Source organism: Salmo salar, chromosome ssa09, assembly GCF_905237065.1.
Source record: "Salmo salar chromosome ssa09, Ssal_v3.1, whole genome shotgun sequence".
Classification (NCBI taxonomy): domain Eukaryota; kingdom Metazoa; phylum Chordata; class Actinopteri; order Salmoniformes; family Salmonidae; genus Salmo; species Salmo salar.
The window spans coordinates 17125155-17144757 of NC_059450.1; the positions used below are offsets into that span (position 1 = coordinate 17125155).

At 41.5% G+C, this 19603-nt stretch overlaps 1 protein-coding gene and 1 pseudogene across 2 annotated transcripts; both read left to right on the forward strand.

Annotated features, from left to right (window-relative positions):
* The first annotated feature begins 1686 nt into the window (after positions 1-1686).
* On the forward strand, positions 1687-7413 carry LOC106610743 (myotubularin-related protein 9-like; annotated as a pseudogene).
* A 4494-nt stretch (positions 7414-11907) lies between these two features.
* On the forward strand, positions 11908-17367 carry LOC106610813 (L-threonine 3-dehydrogenase, mitochondrial). 2 transcript variants are annotated; one of them, XM_014210415.2, is made up of 9 exons: positions 11908-12118; positions 13340-13547; positions 14053-14095; positions 14292-14362; positions 14529-14678; positions 14797-14969; positions 15231-15321; positions 15422-15691; positions 16082-17367. In XM_014210415.2, the coding sequence occupies exons 2-9, from the start codon at positions 13355-13357 to the stop codon at positions 16225-16227; spliced, it is 1137 nt and encodes a 378-aa protein (XP_014065890.1). In that variant the 5' UTR covers positions 11908-12118; positions 13340-13354; the 3' UTR covers positions 16228-17367. The 2 variants fall into 2 exon arrangements, with proteins under 2 accessions (XP_014065890.1, XP_014065891.1); XM_014210416.2 differs by lacking the exon at positions 11908-12118 and adding an exon at positions 12718-12859.
* The last annotated feature ends 2236 nt before the right edge of the window (positions 17368-19603 follow it).

Consider the following 19603-nt stretch of genomic DNA (forward strand, 5'->3'; position numbering starts at 1 on the left):
AACGAGTAGTTCTGGGTGTCAGGGAAAATGTATGGAGTAAAAAGTACATTATTTTCTTTAGGAATGTAGTGCAGTAAAAGTAAAAGTTGTCAAAAATATGAATAGTAAAGTACAGATACCCCAAAAAACTACTTAAGTAGTATTTTTTACTTAAGTACTTTACACCACTGAGTATAGCCTACCAATGTCACTAACGTTCAAAGATGGATTGATGGACCATATAGCCTAGAATACAGAACTGCTGCCATATTGCTTTAACCCCATATTTAAACGTGCTGACAGCCAATTGTCATATTGGGCATAGGTCTACTAATAGTTACTAATAAAGTTTAACACGTTAACATTTTCCCATCCTATACACAGGGCCGGATTACCGCATTTGGGCCCTGGGACACTGACTCTGGGGCCATTTTATTCAAAAAATAGAAGAGAACAATATTATAGATTTTTTGTGGAAAACGTTTTTGCCGTGGTGCAGAGAGAAATATATGCAGTTATATAATGCTATTTCTACACATTCTTTCATGAGGCTTAGAGTAAATGTTGCAATTTTAAAGCAAATTTCCTGCAATTCTACACATTTTGCCATGAGGCTGAGAGAACATTTTGCAGTTTCCAATCTAATTTCCCGCAATTCTTCACATTTATCAAAAATAAATAAATTGGGCGGTTGGCGGCCCCCTGGAGGTTGGGGGCTCCAGGGCACGTGCCCTGCCTGTCTGTTCTGTAATCTGGCCCTGCCTACAATCACTCAGTGAATGTTGGGTCAGAGTTTCTGTGTATGCATGCATGACTGTAAGTCGCTTTGGATAAAAGTATCTGCTAAACGGAATATATTATTATTATTATTACTGTTGTTATTATTATTATTAAGTTTGCTGTTGATAAGGATGTCTCACTAACCAAAGCCCCCTCCTAACTCTCTCTCCCTCCCTGCCCATTATGGAAAACCTGTTGGGCTATTCCAGCCTCTTCTCTAGTACAGGCCAGAGACAAAGGATTGACATGTGAGATACCTTGTGTGTGAGTCTGTATGTGTTTTTTGTGTTTCGCAGTATGCTGCTATCCATGTCCGCAGCACTGTGCAAAAGGAACAGAGGATTCTTATCGTTTTCCTCCACATGCTTTTTATCATGAACTGCAAAGAATTGAGGACTTTCAGCATTCATTTGCAGCGGTGATGAATCTGGTTCAGACAGTACATTTGGAGGTGTACTGCAGACAAAGAGTTGTAATGGAGGGGAAATGTGGGCCTCACATGCTGTCACTTAGAGAAACTCCACTCCCACCAGCAGCTTGGCTTTTTTTATGCCGTTTTTTGGGGGGAGGCAAGACTTTAGTTTTCAGCCCAGATCATAGAACCCTGAGGGGTAGTGTTGAGTGTAATGTGTAGGGTGAGACAGGCCCTTATAATGGTGTGTGTGTTTCCTATAAAGGCCATCCGGGTCCTCTGGAACAATCACCCTCAAGTGTAAGGTACTGTGTGTTCTCTAGCTGGACATTGAGGTACAGTAGCAGGGTGGTAGAATACATACAGGCTCTACATACACACCCAGCATTTTATTTGGACTAGTTAGTGACTTTTTGTCACTCATACATATCCCCCTCCGCTCACGCTCGCTCCCCCCCCCTCTCTCTTGCTCTCGCTCTCTGTGGTCTCTCTCTTATCTGGTAAGTGTGTCCGAAATGTATCCATTTTTCTACAGACTGCTTAAACTCAGTCTGCAGGACCAGTGGGGTCTCTCATCGCCTGCACAGGACTACGCTCAAATGGAGGAGCTAGTAAGTGCCACACACACACACACACACACACACACACACACACACACACACACACACACACAGATATCCTGTCGTTGTTGCATTAACTCTAAAATCAAAGACAATCATCACAGACTATAATACAGCTCTTCACATGTGACAGGAAAACAGAGCGCTGGGATCAGGAAGTCCACAGAGGGGGTTGGGAACGGAGCAACATGCCTATGGGTCACTGGGCAGACACAAGGGAAGGGTCAAGATTCAGATCAATTCATCCTGCTGAGACCACAATACCAGCCCTGCAGCCTAGTACATGTGGTTTCACTTACTACATTATGACTGTGTAGTGTATACAGTACATGTGGGAAACAACATGAATCCCTGCTAAGCTATATAGTCAGCTTCCTGTGAAACACTTGTCATGGTACATTTAGGCTACTGTAGTTCTAAAACATATGATAACCTGGGGATCGCTATGTCAAGACAACCTAATAGACCCAGTGTAGGCACTGTTAGAAGAAATCATATTATTTCAAACCAAAAAGGGATCAATGGCTCGCTTCATATATGGCCCTCAAAAAGGTTGTGTATATATAGAACCACAAATCACCCTCATTTTTTAACAGTGAACAATATGTATCTGTGTTGTGTCTTCCGACTCTCATCTCCCCCTGCAGCAGGACAGGTAGAGACTGAGTCATGTGAACAGAGACTACTCTGTGTGTCCCTCCCAACCCCTGCTGTTATTGTCCCCCCACTCCATAGACGATGAGACTCTGGTGAAGGTGGCCAAGTTCAGACGGGGGCTACTTCCCTGTCCTCTGTTATCACACTACAGGAAAAATGGCATGGTGAGATATGCATGCATCCACACATTATTATAAAAAAATATATATTTAACCTTTATTTAACTAGGCAAGTCAGTTAAGAACAAATTCTTATTTACAATGACGGCCTACACCAGCCAAACCCTCCCCTAACCCAATTGTGCGCCGCTCTATGGGTCTGTAGTGACGCCTCTAGCACTGAGATGTAGTGCCTTAGACCGCTGCGCCACTTGGGAGCCCACACATGCACACGCACATAAATGGAGTTGCAGTCACACACGGATACGTTCATGTCACTACAATGTAATTAATGCTGTTATGATGCAGTCTTTGTCTTTAGATGGCATCTATTTGATAGCAAAATTGTGTTTCCCAGGTCATCATGTGCAGCAGCCGGACCCTGACGGGAACCAATTGGAAGCGCTGTAGGGTGGATGCGCTCCTCCTCCAGTCGGTAATTGACAACTCTGGGCTGGGTTACATCTTTGACACCTGTTCCAAGCAATATGCTCAGCAGACCAGGATGACAGAGGGCAGGTTCGAGTCCAGATCTAGCTACAGCAGTTGGAAGAGACTGCACTGCTAACTGGAAAGGTGTCTGTGTGTTTGCCTGTTGTGTGTGAGTTCTTTCATGTGTTTGTGGCTACGTATGTCTAACGTAGTAGTTGCCAGGCTGTTTCTGCTTTAGCCAACCCCTTTTTTTTGTCATGCCAAACAATGCCACATTTGTTTGGCTGAATAGCTCTATGCCTATTGACTGAATAGTTGTATGTGTGTATCCCCAAGAGAAAGGTGCTCCAGGAGAGTCTGATAAAGCTGGTGGAGGCCTGTGGGGATCACTCCCACAGTGTGGACTGCTTACTGAGCAAGCTGGAGAACTCCCAGTTCTTCCATGGCCTGCATACTCACCCCTTGAGCATGTTTGGGATCCTCTGAAAATGACCTGTACGACAGCGTGTTCCAGTTCCCACCAACATCCAGCAACTTCCCACAGCCATTGAAGAGGAGTGGGACAACATTCCACAGGCCACAATCAACAGCCTGATCAACTCTATGAGAAGGAGATGTGTTGCGCTGCATGAGGCAAATGGTGGTCACACCAGACACTGACTGGTTATCTGTATTCCCAGTCATGTGAAATCCATAGATTAGGGCCTGATTAATTAATTTCAATTGACTGATTTCCTTATATGAACAGTAACTCAGTAAAATATGAGAAATTGTTGCGTTTATATTTTTGTTCAGTGTATGTTATGTAACCCTCTATGGTGCTCTGTGGCTGTGTCCAGGGATGGCCACACTGTTCTAGTCCATGGTTCAGAGGACACAGACATCACCCTTCTGGTGAGCTCTTCGGCCCAGCTCATCCTGGACCCAAATACACGCACACTGGCCGGCTTCCTGTTTGTTTGTGTGTGTGTGTGTGTGTGTGTGTGTGTGTGTGTGTGTGTGTGTGTGTGTGTGTGTGTGTAAGGTTGGCCATGCGGTTGGATTATAACAGTGAGGAGGCAACAGCAGATATTGACTTATCATTCCCAGAGTGAGCCTTTTTATTTGTAGATGGAGAAAATAGACTTGCGAAAACTGTATTTACAAAAGAAAATGACAGTGGTTGATGATCAAAGACAATCTGAATCAAAATATGTGGAACTCTATCAAAGAAAAACCCAGGTGTCAAGTATGGCTTTAAAATTGGCAGCATGCTGACCTGTTCCCTGCAGTGAAATGCTTACTTACGGGCCCTTCCCAACAATGCAGAAATAATAGAAAAGTAAAACAGAATAATAAAAGCAATAATACTGTAAATACACAATGAGTAACAATAACTTGGCTACAAGGGGTACCAGTACCGAGTATATGTGCAGGGGTACGAGGTAATTACGCTAGATATGTACATATAGGTAGGGGTAAAGTGACAGATAGTTAACAGTAACAGCAGCATAAGTGATGAGTCAAAGTTAGTGCAAATACGGTAAATGCAGATATTCCAAGTTGCTGTTTGGTTAACTATTCAACCAAACTATTTAGCAGTCTTATGGATTGGGGGCAGACTTGATGCATCGGTACTGCTTTCCGTGCGGTAGCAGAGAGAACAGTCTATGACTTGGTGGCTGGAGTCTTTGACAATTTTTAGGGCCTTCCTCTGACACCGCCAGGTATAGAGGTCATGCATGGCAGGGAGCTCAGCCCCAGCGATCAAACAAGCAGAGCGTCAATACACGACTAAGATCGAATCCTACTACACCGGCTCTGACACTCATCAGACGTGGCAGGGCTTGAAAACTATACTGAACAAAATATAAAGTGTTGGTGCCATATTTCATGAGCTGAAATAAAAGATCCCAGAAATGTTCCGTATGCACAAAAAGCTTATTTCTCAACAAAAAAATGGCACAAATTTGTTTACATTCCTGTTAGTGAGCATTTCTCTTTTGCCAAGATAATCCATCCACCTGCCAGGTGTGGCACATCAAGAAGGTGATTAAACAGCATGATCATTACACAGGTGCACCTTGTGCTGGTGACAATAAAAGGCCACTAAAATGTGCAGTTTTGTCACACAACACAATGCCACAGATGTCTCAAGTTTTGAGGGAGCGTGCAATTGGTATGCTGACTGCATGAATGTCCACCAGAGCTGTTGCCAGAGAATTGAATGTTAATCTATCTACCTTAAGCTGCCTCCAACTTCGTTGAAGAATTTGGCAGTAGGTCCAACTGGCCTAACAACCACAGAGCACGTGTAACCATGCCAGCCCAGGACCTCCACATCCAGCTTCTTCACCTGCGGGATCATCTGAGACCAGCCACCCGGACAGCTGTTGAAACTGAGGAGTATTTCTGTCTGTAATAAAGCCCTTTTGTGGGGGAAAACTCATTCTGATTGGCTGAGCCTGGCTCCCCAGTGGGTGGGCATGGATCCCAAGTGGGTAGGCCTATGCCCTCCCAGACCCAGCCATGGCTGCGCCCTTGCCCAGCCATGTGAAATCCATAGATTAGGCCCTAATGAATTTATTTCAATTTACTCTTTGAAATTGTTGCATGTTGCGTTTCGATTTTTGTTCAGTATATCACAGATCACGAATGGAAACCCAGCCACGAGCTGCCCAGTGACGCGAGCCTACCAGACAAGCTAAATACCAAATATGCTCACTTCGAGGCAAACAACACTGAACCATGCATGAGAGCACCAGCTGTTACGAACGACTATGTGATCACGCTTTCTATAGCCGATGTGAGTAAGACCTTTAAACAGGTTAACATTCGCAAGGCTGCAGGTCCAGACAGATTACCAGGATGCATACTCAGAATCAAGGGCAACCATTACAATATACACCTGTTCATATTATAAACATAAATGTATTTCCATAGTGCACACACTTCAATAAAGATGCTACACAATACTTTAAGCATAAATACAACCAGGGATATAAACATGTACTGTATGTCAATACTAATAAGAAACTATGTGCTCAAACGCCCCATTTGCCCGTCAATTCTCAGACCAGGAAATTAACAGATAACCCTCTTCAATTACATTTCTTAAGCTTAACCCTCATGATTTAATAGTCAAACATGAATACATCAGTTGTACTTCCTGATCATAAATACATGAACATAGAGTTACATACTGGGCAACGCACAACAATGGTTTTTGAGCGCACAAACCTATTGACAGCATGCAACCATAAACTCTCATGTCTACTCTCGTTTGCAGGTGATCAGCAACAATCAAGAAGACATCTCTACCCCAGATTATTATCAATAAAGAAATGTGCTTCCCATCATCCGTAAATCATCGTCAGTGTCTGGTAATTCATAATTTCTTTAGATCAAGTGATGGAGCCCATGGGACGATCAGCAGCATCCAGTGTTGATGATGCTGCTGGACTGTGTGTGGCAGCTGGCTCGGCACTTTCTCCTGGCCGCGGGCTTCTCTGAGCCTCTGCTGCTGCGGCTGGCCAATGAGGTCTACGCTTCAGACTATGGCACCTTCCTCTGCAACAGCGACCAGGAGAGTTGAGACGTGTGACACCTGGATTCATCCGTTGTCCAGACTCCTTATATCCACAGTCCTTGTCCAAGAATATAGTGTATCCACACTAAATCCGCATCTGTCTGTACCTTTCCACTTGCTCTTCATCTGTCTCTCTCTAGTGTTAGGTGTGCTGCAGGGGTGAAGGAGCGAACCCACTGTCTGTTCCAGTCCCTCCTGAGGCCCTGTGAGAGGGAGCGTTACTCGAACCCCCTGTATGAGCCCACTGAGCTGGTCATCTGGCACTCCATCCAGCCACAGTCCCTACAGCTCTGGAGAGGTGAGTTACAGTACTACAGGCAGATCTGGAGCTGCACTCCCCTTCAGCAGCCCTCTGACATACACTGAATGTTGGATGGGTGAATCGAAATAGCTATTACATGAAGAGTATTTACTAAAACAGTTAATCAATGAGTAATACGCACATTATTCCCGAAGAACATGTCTCTTTTTGGATGTGTCTAAGGTCTGCTCCTGCGGTGGACCCAAAATGCTCTTCACCTGAGGGAACACCAGGGGAGATACAGAACCTTGTCATTGAGTGCCGTGAGGAAAGTTGAAAACATTGATGAAGAGAGGACAACAATACAGTGACACACAGAGACACTGGAGGCTCATCCTGGTTGATTGACTGTTGAGGGAGAGAACAAATCTACTTTTATTGCAAGAGAGTTTTGCTCCTATGGACATCAAATTGCATCGCATACTGTGAAAGTTCCTCATTGTTAAAAATGTTTCTCTCATGATGACACATATCTACTGTAACTACCTTTTTTATACTGTTTTAAATGCAAGTCCAGATATTGTTTTCTAGAATTAATCTAAATCAAATCAAATTTATTCATATAGCCCTTCTTACATTAGCTGATATCAGTGGCGGTTCTAGACCATTTCAACTGGGGGGGCCAAGCTGGGGCCAGTTGTACTGTTAGAGGGGCCAGTTACATTAGACGTTATTGTTGTCATATCGTTTTCTTCACTGCATTGCAGGCATTAGCAGGCAAAAGCCAATGTTCCGCGTTCCCACTGTCTAATAACGGATGTAAAAAAAGAACGATAGCAAAAATTTGTTATGTAAAAATGATTTCATACTCCACATTTAGGGGGGCCACAAGGGGGTCCAAAATTGTTGTCACAGGGGCACTGGCCCCCCTGTAACTGGCACTGGGCCAGTTACATTAGACGTTATTGTTGTCATATCGTTTTCTTCACTGCATTGCAGGCATTAGCAGGCAAAATACCATGTTCCGCGTTGCCACTGTCTAATAACGGATGTAAAAAAAGAACGATAGAAAAAATGTGTTATGTAAAAATGATTTCATACTCCACATTTAGGGGGGCCACAAGGGGGTCCAAAATTGTTGTCACAGCTGTGTATCATTCGCATAGCTGTGAAATTTAATATTATGTTTTCGAATGACATCCCCAAGAGGTAAAATATATAGTGAAACAATAGTGGTCCTAAAACGGAACCTTGAGGAACACCGAAATGTACAGTTGATTTGTCAGAGGACAAACCATTCACAGTGATAAACGGATATCTTTCCGACAGATAGGATCTAAACCAGGCCAGAACTTGTCCGTGTAGACCAATTTGGGTTTCCAATCTCTTCAAAAGAATGTGGTGATCGATGGTATCAAAAGCAGTACTAAGGTCTAGGAGCACAAGGACAGATGCAGAGCCTCGGTCTGACGCCATTAAAAGGTCATTTACCACCTTCACAAGTGCAGTCTCGGTGCTATGATGGCGTCTAAAACTAGACTGAAGCATTTCATATACATTGTTTGTCTTCAGGAAGGCAGTGAGTTGCTGCGCAACAGCTTTTTCTACAATTTTTGAGAGGAATGGGTTTGGCTTTTTCAAGAGAGGCTTTATTACTGCCACTTTTAGTGAGTTTGGTACACATCCGGTGGATAGAGAGCCATTTATTATGTTCAACATAGGAGGGCCAAGCACAGGAAGCAGCTCTTTCAGTAGTTTAGTTGGAATAGGGTCCAGTATGCAGCTTGACGGTTTAGAGGCCATGATTATTTTCATCATTGTGTCAAGAGATATAGTCCTAAAACACTTGAGTGTCTCCCTTGATCCTAGGTCCTGGCAGAGTTGTGCAGACTCAGGACAACTGAGCTTTGGAGGAATACACAGATTTAAAGAGGAGTCCATAATTTGCTTTCTAATGATCATGATCTTTTCCTCAAAGAAGTTCATGAATTTATTACTGCTGAAGTGAAAGCCATCCTCTCTTGGGGAATGCTGCTTTTTAGTTAGCTTTGCGACAGTATCAAAAATAAATGTTGGATTGTTCTTATTTTCCTCAATTAGGTTGGAAAAATAGGATGATCGAGCAGCAGTGAGGGCTCTTCGATACTGCACGGTACTGTCTTTCCAAGCTAGTCGGAAGAATTCCAGTTTGGTGTGGCGCCATTTCCGTTCCAATTTTCTGGAAGCTTGCGTCAGAGCTCGGGTATTTTCTGTATACCAGGGAGCTAGTTTCTTATGACAAATGTTTTTAGTTTTTAGGGGTGCAACTACATCTAGGGTATTGCGCAAGGGTAAATTGAGTTCCTCAGTTAGGTGGTTAACTGATTTTTGTCCTCTGACGTCCTTGGGTAGGCAGAGGGAGTCTGGAAGGGCATCAAGGAATCTTTGGGTTGTCTGAGAATTTATAGCACAACTTTTGATGCTCCTTGGTTGGGGTCTGAGCAGATTATTTGTTGCAAATGTAATAAAATGGTGGTCTGATAGTCCAGGATTACGAGGAAAAATATTAAGATCCACAACATTTATTCCATGGGACAAAACTAGGTCCAGAGTATGACAGTGGCAGTGAGTAGGTCCGGAGACATGTTGGACAAAACCCACTGAGTCGATGATGGCTCCGAAAGCCTTTTGGAGTGGGTCTGTGGACTTTTCCATGTGAATATTAAAGTCACCAAAAATTGTAATATTATCTGCTATGACTACAAGGCCCGATAGGAATTCAGGGAACTCAGTGAGGAACGCTGTATATGGCCCAGGAGGCCTGTAAACAGTAGCTATAAAAAGTGATTGAGTAGGCTGCATAGATTTCATGACTAGAAGCTCAAAAGACGAAAACGTCTGGTTTTTTTTTGTAAATTGAAATTTGCTATCGTAAATGTTAGCAACACCTCCGCCTTTGCGGGATGTGCGGGGGATATGGTCAATAGTGTAACCAGGAGGTGAGGCCTCATTTAACACAGTAAATTCATCAGGCTTAAGCCATGTTTCAGTCAGGCCAATCACATCAAGATTATGATCAGTGATTGGTTCATTGGCTATACTGCCTTGGAAGTGAGGGATCTAACATTAAGCAGCCCAATTTTGAGATGTGAGGTATCACGATCTCTTTCAATAATGGCAGGAATGGAGGAGATCTTTATTCTAGTGAGATTGCTAAGGCGAACAAACCCATGTTTAGTTTTGCCCAACCTAGGTCGAGGAACAGACACGGTCTCAATGGGGATAGCTGAGCTGACTACACTGACTGTGCTAGTGGCAGACTCCACTAAGCTGACAGGCTGGCTAACAGCCTGCTGCCTGGCCTGCACCCTATTTCATTGTGGAGCTAAGGGAGTTAGAGCCCTGTCTATGTTCGTAGATAAGATGAGAGCACCCCTCCAGCTAGCATGGAGTCCATCACTCCTCAGCAGGCCAGGCTGTTTGTGGGTGAGTCCCTGAAAGAGGGCCAATTATCTACAAATTCTATCTTTTGGGAGGGGCAGAAAACAGTTTTCAACCAGCGATTGAGTTGTGAGACTGCTGTAGAGCTCATTACTCCCCCTAACTGGGAGGGGGCCAGAGACAATTACTCAATGCGACACATCTTTCTAGCTGATATACACGCTGAAGCTATGTTGCGCTTGGTGACCTCTGACTGTTTCATCCTAACATCGTTGGTGCCGACGTGGATAACAATATCCCTATACTCTCTACACTCGCCAGTTTTAGCTTTAGCCAGCACCATCTTCAGATTAGCCTTAACGTCGGTAGCCCTGCCCCCTGGTAAACAGTATATGATCGCTGGATGATTCGTTTTAAGTCTAATACTACGGGAATTAATTAAGAGATCAGGGAAAATGTCATGTGTATTATTGTTGACTAACAAACATTTCACAAGATGAATTCAAACGATTTCATTGCTTATTTTTTGCAGGACTAATGTGATGTCCTTTTAACCTTAGCCTAGCACTTTGATGCATTTCAGGAAAAAACACATATACACTACCGGTCAAAAGTTTTAGAACACTTACTCATGCTGCTTACAGTATCAGGCTACCTACCTTGCGACTGCACTTGAAGAAACTATCAAAGTTCTTGAAATGTTCTGTATAGACTGACCTTCATGTCTTAAAGTAATGATGGACTGTCATTTCTCTTTGCTTATCTGTGCTGTTCTTGCCCTAATATGGACTTGGTATTTTTTCCAAATAGGGCTATTTTCTGCACAACCCCCCTACCTTGTCACAAAACAACTGATTGGCTCAAATGCATTAAGAAGGAAAGAAATTCCACAAATTAACTTTTAAGAAGGCACACCTGTTAATTGAAATGCATTTGAGGTGACTACCTCATGAAGCTGGTTGAGAGAATGCCAAGAGTGTGCAAAGCTGTCATCAAAGCAAAGGGTGGCTATTTGAGGAATCTCAAATACAAAATATATTTTGATTTGTTTAACACTTTTTTGGTTACTACGTGATTCCATATGTTATTTCATAGGTTTGATGTCTTCACTATTATTCTACAATGTAGAAAATATTAAAAATAATGAGTAGGTTTTCTAAAACTTTTGACCGGTAGTGTATCTTATTGTTTTTGTTAATAAATAGTTTCTGTATTCTGATTTGGTTGGTTGATGTGTGTTTCTGTGGGGTTTTAAAGACAGGAATCAGAAGTCCTCTCCACAGCATTTGACTTATACACAACACGCTACACCTGAGGTGACATATATTACATCAAACTGTAGTAAGTAGCATAATGCTTGTTGTCACTTGTCAAATGTATTTTGATCTCTTCTCTGACTCTGAAGTAAGCCTCTACGCTCCAGTCCTGCTCAAACCAAACTCAGCTAAACATTTCTACACAATACAAATCCACTGTGAGCAGCGAGTCAGCATGTTTGCCCAAATGTATTGCCTTGCAGGCTGGATACTGTAGTCCTTTACAATTGAGTCACGCCCTCTTGCGCTCTTACATCACAACAAGGAAAACCACATATCCCAGCATGACTTTCTTCAGCCGTTTATCTAGCTTTACCCAATGGATGCTTGGTGCGCTTAATCCGTGACCAATCGGAGGGTAATCTTTTAATTCTAAGCGTTAACTACCATGAAAACCGTTTTACAAGCGCAATTTTCATAAATTCGTTTTGTAACATAGCGTGAAATGCGATTGTGTGATCTGTAAAGTCTTCAGTTTGGGCAACAAGTGGTTGGCACGAACAGAGACTGACTGCAGGTTTTTGTCAGCACACAGGTAACATGTTGTTTTGTATTCATTCTACTTCTGAAAGATAACGCGTTGTGTTTCAGTCAATATGAACTGTATAAAGTTTATGTTTTAAAATAGGCTAAACAACAATGTTACATAACTTACCTATAGCCTATCACAGTCAACTAACCTCTTCATTGTTGTATGTATGTGTAACTGAAAAACAGCTTCTATTATCTCAAGACCGACTGTTAAATAGCCATCACTAGCTGGCCTCCATCCAGTACCCTGCCCTGAACTTAGTCGCTGTTACGAGCAGGGTACCACCCGGTTACACCCCTGCACCTTCGAGGCTGCTGCCATATGTACATAGACATGGAAAACTCGTCACTTTAATAATGTTTACATACGGTTTTACATACTTCATATGTATATACTGTGTTCTAGTCAAGGCCATCCTATTGAACTATTGCTGTACATATACTATTCTATCCACGTATTCTTCAGATATACTACATATTCTATCCACACACGGTCCATAATGTCTATACAGCCCATCACACACAAACACAAACACACACACACACACACACACATATATATATCTGTACAAATAACCTCAACTAACCTGTACACCCGCACACTGACTCGGTACCGGTTCCCCCTGTATATAGCCTCGTTATTGTTATTCTTATTGTGTTACTTTTTATTATTAATTTTTATTTTAGTCTACTTGGTAAATATTTTCTTAATTCTTCTTAGACTGCACTGTTGGGTTAAGGGCGTGTAAGTAAGCAATTCTCGGTAATACAGTTTGATTTTATATATACACACGAATCTAAAAGTAAAAGAATGGAATTAAGAAATATTAGGACGAGCAATGTAGGAGTCCAGAGTATATATATATATATACTCTGGACTCCTACATTGCTCGTCCTAATATTTCTATATTTCTTAATTCCATTCTTTTACTTTTAGATTCGTGTGTATTGTTGTGTATTGTTAGATATTACTGCACTGTTGGAGCTAGGAACAGAAGCCTTTCGCTACAACCGCAATAACATCTGCTAACGTTACATATGTGTATTCGACCAATAAAATTTGATTTGATTTTTCCATTGCACTGTTCAAATTGTAATTTTTGAATTAATCCATAGAATGAACCGTGCCTATGGCCTAAATGGTGTCATTCCTACTGAGTGAGATTGATTTTCCGGATGAAATAGATAACATAGCCTATTGTCTTTGATCCAACTTTTTCCACAGGGGAAACAGCTCCACATGCTACCAGGTATGCGGTGCTGTATGTCCTCCGCGGCAGCTGTATTCGGATCGTTGTGCCATGGCTGTCGCAGCCGGGCGCGTAGTTTGTCATTCCAGGGCTTTAGTTGGTCGCTCCGACAGAACTGCCGGTGGAACAGTCAGGATTCAAATGACCTACCTACTGCGGAGAACCCGCGAATTCTCATCACAGGTTAACTCTTTTTTATTATCTCAAGTAGCAAATAACACTTTATGGCCCATAGTCTATAGATAGGCCCTATAGGATGTATATGTGTTTATGAAATTGAGTAAAATCTGTTTATATAAGCATAGGCATGCTGTCATTCTAGTTTTTGTCATTTCGAGTTGTTTTCACTGTTCAGTAAGTGGCAATCCTCTTTTCCTTCGTACAATAGGCTGTGAGTAGACTGGGGACAAAAAGGCCCCAGCAAGTGACCACCGGCAGAATAATAGCCTGAGGCCAGGTTTTGTCTGTACATAAAGCTTTGGTGAAAACAAAAAAGGTCGCAGCCTGGTTGAAGTGGAATATGACAAAACATCCAGCCCTACTTTTTTCTGAAATTGTACATAAGAAACACATTTTTACCATATATTCTCTGAGACCTTTTAGCAAATACAAATGAACAATTGAGATGGTGTTGTTTCATGAATGCTTATGAATTCTGCATTGTATTATTTTTCTCTTCATGGTTAAGGCGGCCTTGGCCAGTTAGGTGTGGGGCTTGCAGAAATCCTGAGGTAAGAAAATAACTAAAGAGCAATCTTTTCTTCAATGCTGATTTCTTCCATGGTGATAGCCTGAATATTCCCCAGCTTGTAGAATTCTCACTTAACATCTAGTTTACTTTCTGGGGTTGGGCTCCTATCCAATTCAATTCTGTAAATTCCAGGAATGAACTGAAATGTCATATATTAATTGAATATCAATGTGTAGGAAACAGTACGGAACAGAAAACGTTATCCTATCGGATATTAAAAAGGCTCCACCGGAAGTGTACAGAAGTGGTAAGTTTTCTTAGTTGGACCGATCAGCAATTCTCTCTTGATCTCAATGTCCATGCACATCTCCATACTGCGCTTCTCAAATCCTCTTCTTTTCTGCAGAAAATAACATGTCCCCTGCCTTGAAGGGGCAATCCGTAGTTTGTCAATCTCTTCTCCTCTCCCTCAGGCCCATTTGTGTATGCTGACGTGTTGGACTATAAGAACCTCAGAGAGTTGGTGGTGAATAACCGCATCACCTGGCTGGTGCATTACAGCGCTCTACTCAGTGCTGTGGGAGAGGCCAATGTGGCCCTGGCACGCAAGATCAATATCACAGGTCAGCTCCAAATTCACACACACACGCTACCACAGTATCCAGGGCAGTATCACAGTATCCCTTTTTGCAAGGTTTGTATGTTTTTGTCTAAAGCTTCACTCCTTGCTGTTCTTTCTAGGCCTTCATAATGTGCTGGACCTGGCTCTGGAGAGCTGCTTACGTCTCTTTGTCCCCAGCACCATCGGAGCTTTTGGCCCATCTTCTCCCCGTGACCCCGCACCTGACCTGTGTGTCCAGAGGCCTCACACCATTTATGGGGTGTCCAAAGTGCACGGCGAACTGATGGGGGAGGTGTGAACTGTTATGTTCACACATACAAACACACACACATCAACACACAAACAGTCCTAGATGCAGTCACAATGCGACCACATTGCTGTCAAATGGACACTCTTGCACACACACAACCTGCCGGTCCTCTCTTAAAGCGAGAGAGTTTTCACATGTATATTTTTCAGAGAGAGTAAGTCAATGAATTAACATAGTGCAGATTAAGTGAAATATGCCTTTTCTGGTTATTTGCTTTGATTGTGTTAAATCTCTCTCTGTTAGTATTTTCATCACAAGTATGGACTGGACTTCCGCTGCCTACGCTATCCTGGCATCATTTCAGCTAACACACAGCCTGGGGGGGGAACAACAGGTAACCCATATTTATCATATAATCATTTATTAAAGTATTAATGCCATAGGGATATATTCCAATACATTCTGTGTACTTTTTTGCTCTCCTTTTCCCATAGACTATGCTGTCCAGATTTTTCACGATGCACTCAGCACAGGTCACCACGAGTGCTATTTACGAGCTGACACACGTCTGCCCATGATGCACATTGGTGACTGCCACCGTGCGACTGTGGAGTTCATGCAGGCCCCGGAATGCCAACTGTCGCTGCGCACGTACAACATCGCTGCCATGAGCTTCACCCCTGAGGAAGTTGCCACGGAAATCCGCAAGCAACTGCCCCACCTCAAGGTCACCTATAACCCTGACTCTGTCCGCCAGACCATTGGTATGTTCATTGTTCACCTTATTGTTGTGTGTCTGACTGTCTGTGGAGTGTTTTTAATTGTTATTGAACCTCAAGATGTGTGATTTGAATTAAGCCATAGCAGAAGTATATGGAACATTTTCTCCTTCATAGTGTATAGGCTAGAGTAGATATACATTGTATTTTTGTAGTAGTATTAAATATTGTAAGCCTTACATGTCAGCCTTTCTCTCATCCTTGACCTCCTACATCATTGCTATTTCAAATCGAATCAAATAACATTTTTGTTTATTTTATTTGCTCTGGGTTTGCTTCACACGGTCCCCAGTCATGAATGATGTCATCATTGGGTCTTATGAAAGTTGTGATGTGTAAAATAACTCTTGACCATGATTGTTCCCTGGTGTGTAGCAGACAGCTGGCCAGTGAGGTTTGATGACTCCAATGCACAGAAAGACTGGGGCTGGAAGTCGACCTATGGGCTTGAGGAGCTCGTCTCAGACATGCTAAGCTCCATCCGTGACAAGAAGACCAACGCCGGACTGCCAGTCAGCTAGCAGGCCCCACTCACAGAGACTGACCTACCAATCACTATTCCCTTAAGTCCACTTCATTCTGGGGCTGCCTATCACAACAGACCCTCTTTAACCTTAGCATCATTTCCAAACCAGGAACCTTTTGTATGTCAGGAATATTCTACCAATAAACCAGGGACTATTTTCAAACCAGGAATATTCAGCCAGAACCACTCAACTTGCCACGACAGTGGACACTGAAAACACACACACACACACACACACACACACACACACACACACACACACACACACACACACAGTAGGCAACAAGCACACGCTCTCATAATAGCAGCCTTACTCATTTCAGGGAACCATACTGTCAATCATTCTCTTCTGTTACGACATTCTTCAGTTTCTGTTTAATTGTGATAGAGATCATTTAAGTATCATATCAGGTTTAACATAAGCCTCAAACCTCTGGGGGAAATAGGCTTCAGGCAAATGATTTTACATATAGTTAAGTCAAATCAAATCAAATTATATTTGTCACATGCGCCGAATACAACAACCTTACAGTGAAATGCTTACTTACAAGCCCTTAACCAACAATGCAGTTTTAAGAAAAATAGTAAAAAATAGATAAGTACATTTTTTTTAAAATAAAAGTTACAAATAATTAAACAGCAGCAGTAAAATAACAATAGTGAGCCTATATACAGGGGGTACCGGTACAGAGTCAATGTGTGGGGGCACCAGTTAGTCAAGGTAATTGAGGTAATATGTACATGTAGGTAGAGTACCCCTACCATCAGTTTACAGTATCTCAAGGGGTTGGCTTTCATTTCCCTCTTGGCATTAGGGTAGTATAGAGGGCACAGTGAAATGACACAGGAGCAGTGAGAGATATAGGGAAACCTATCAGGCATAATGGATGCAGAAGAAACAGAAAATCCACAATGTTTATAAAAAGGCCTTTACAACATAACTTCAGAAAATGTTCAAATATCTTCATATTTCTTTACAGGCACAGTGTTATTTTGGGTACAAATGGGTACCAAATAAATTCTGAATTGAAGCCTTATTTTTAATTAAAGACTTATTAGAAATATATTTGTGGGTAATGAACAAAATTGCAGTGTACTTTTGATCAGAAATTGAATAAATCTCTTAATTTCCTCATTCTGTTTTGTTATTTGCTGTTGGGGGACTGATTTATTATGGTAGTATTCTAGGCTACTAATCGGTAGGCCTACTGTGTGTTGATGAACAGACCTTGGCCTACAAGCATTTCGCTACATCTGCAATAACATCTGCTGAATATGTGTATTTGATTTGATCATTCAATAATTTTCAATTTCATCATAGGGTTTCATAACTCCAGCAATATTTTGAGCTACAATCCAAAGAGAACGTTGGTGGAAAATATATCACATTTCATTAGGTTTGATTGATACATAACATACAGTTGATTGTTAGAATGTAACATTGAGATAGAATGTTGCTTACAGTATCAGGCTACCTACAACACATACAGTACCAGTCAAAAGTGTGGACACACCTATTCATTCAAGGGTTTTTTCTTTATTTTTTACTATTTTCTACATTGTAGAATAATAGTGAAGACATCAAAACTATGAAATAACACATATGGAATTATGTAGTAACCAAAAAAGTGCTAAACAAATCAAAATATCTACATTATATTTGAGATTCTTCAAAGTAGCCAACCTTTGCCTTGATGCCAGCTTTGCACACTCTTGGCATTCTTTCAACCAGCATTGGGGAAGGTATTAGTATGTGTTAATTGTAGGGATGCCCATGGGGCTGGGGATCAGAAATGTCCCGTGAGAGAGAGGCAGGTTGAGGTTTCCAGGGTAAGAGTAGTGCACAAGTTGTCATATGCTGAGGCAGTGAAGAAAGTAGAGGAAGATGGGTCAAGGGGGAGGGATCCTGACTGGTGTGAGTAGTAGATCTGTACCAGTACAGAAGGATAGGCCAACAAGTGATATGTTTCAGTAAGATTAGATTTTTTGCATTTATAGCAATGGTTATCAACTGTACTGCAAGGATGGAACGTAAGTCGCAGAAAATTGAGGTTGTGGTGGCAGCTACAGAGAGGTATTTGGGTGTGCGAGATTTGGCGTCAGAAGAGTTGCAGGGTGTGTTAAGTGGTGGTGTTCCATCCTTTCAGGCTGTTGGTCTGAAGTAAGACTAAATAGATTCAAATAGTGGAGTAGGGTAGTGTTTATTTTTTTAATTTTATTATTATTATATTTTTTTTTGTGAGTGTAGTTAGATGGTAGGGCATTTGTTTATTTATTTATTTTTCAAGCAATGTATAAGGAAGGGAGTTATACTCCAGTCTAGTAGGTGGCGGTAATGCAACATTTATTGGATGTCAACAGCCGTTAAACCTCGTCAAAGAAGAAGAACCTGTTTTTATTATTCTTAATATAATTAACAACTAATCAATACACAAAGTACATGGAACACAAGTATATATATAAAGAATATACAAAGGACAATTGGGCTAGGGGGTACAATATTACATTACATAAGGACCTTAAGGGACATATACAAACATTTATAATTCTAACAGCTTTTCTGTTGGTAGAGTATTTAATTGTCTTAAAATATAGTTCCATTTTTTTTGTAAGGTAATAAATCGTGGTGTTTTGTTTGTAAATTTACATTTGTGAATATGAAATTTGGCCAAAAGAAGAATGAAATTAATTACATAAAATTGTTTCAACTTATTTCTATTGTAGGTAAAGAATACAAACAGTGCATCTCTCCATAATAGTGTAAAATCTTCATAAACGTGTTCAATTATAAATCTACTGATGTCTTGCCACAGTTTCCTTACATGAATACAATGCCCAAAAATATTCAACACTGTTTCTGGGTGGTCATTACAAAAGGTACAGTGTGAATGAATGTTTTTCTTAAACTTCTTCATATAGTGGTTGACAGGATAATATTTATGAATCATTTTAAAATAAATGTCCTTAATTTTGTTAATAAGTAGGTATGTGTGTGGCAACATCCAAACTTTTTTTCAACAGATATTATCAATAAAAACCTTCCAGTAAGGCATGACATAAGGTATAGATACAACATCCTGCTGAAACAAGGCTCATAGCTCTATTGTTGTTGAATGGACCAACAACAACAAAAATATTTGCTACTGATGAGTCAACAGGGTTAATCGTAGGCAGGTCCTGAGGGTCAGGTCTTGACACGTTCCTGAATAATAAAGAAATACCTGAGGGAATGGCATCTAAAACAATTGCAAAATCTTTAGATGTTACAGGGATCTTGTAAAGTGATAAGAATTTCTTATAATTCAGTAAAAGACCCTCTGCATTTACCAGTTGGCTCACCAATAGGATATTATTTACCAGTTGGCTCACCA

What these genes read in the sequence shown, in the direction of transcription:
- LOC106610813 (XM_014210415.2), top strand. Translation starts at nt 13,355, where the DNA reads ATGCTACCAGGTATGCGGTGCTGTATGTCCTCCGCGGCAGCTGTATTC. An exon ending in ACCGGAAGTGTACAGAAGTG is followed by an intron (nt 14,363 to 14,528) that starts GTAAGTTTTCTT and finishes CCTCTCCCTCAG; the next exon opens with GCCCATTTGTGTATGCTGAC. An exon ending in ACGGCGAACTGATGGGGGAG is followed by an intron (nt 14,970 to 15,230) that starts GTGTGAACTGTT and finishes TCTCTCTGTTAG; the next exon opens with TATTTTCATCACAAGTATGG.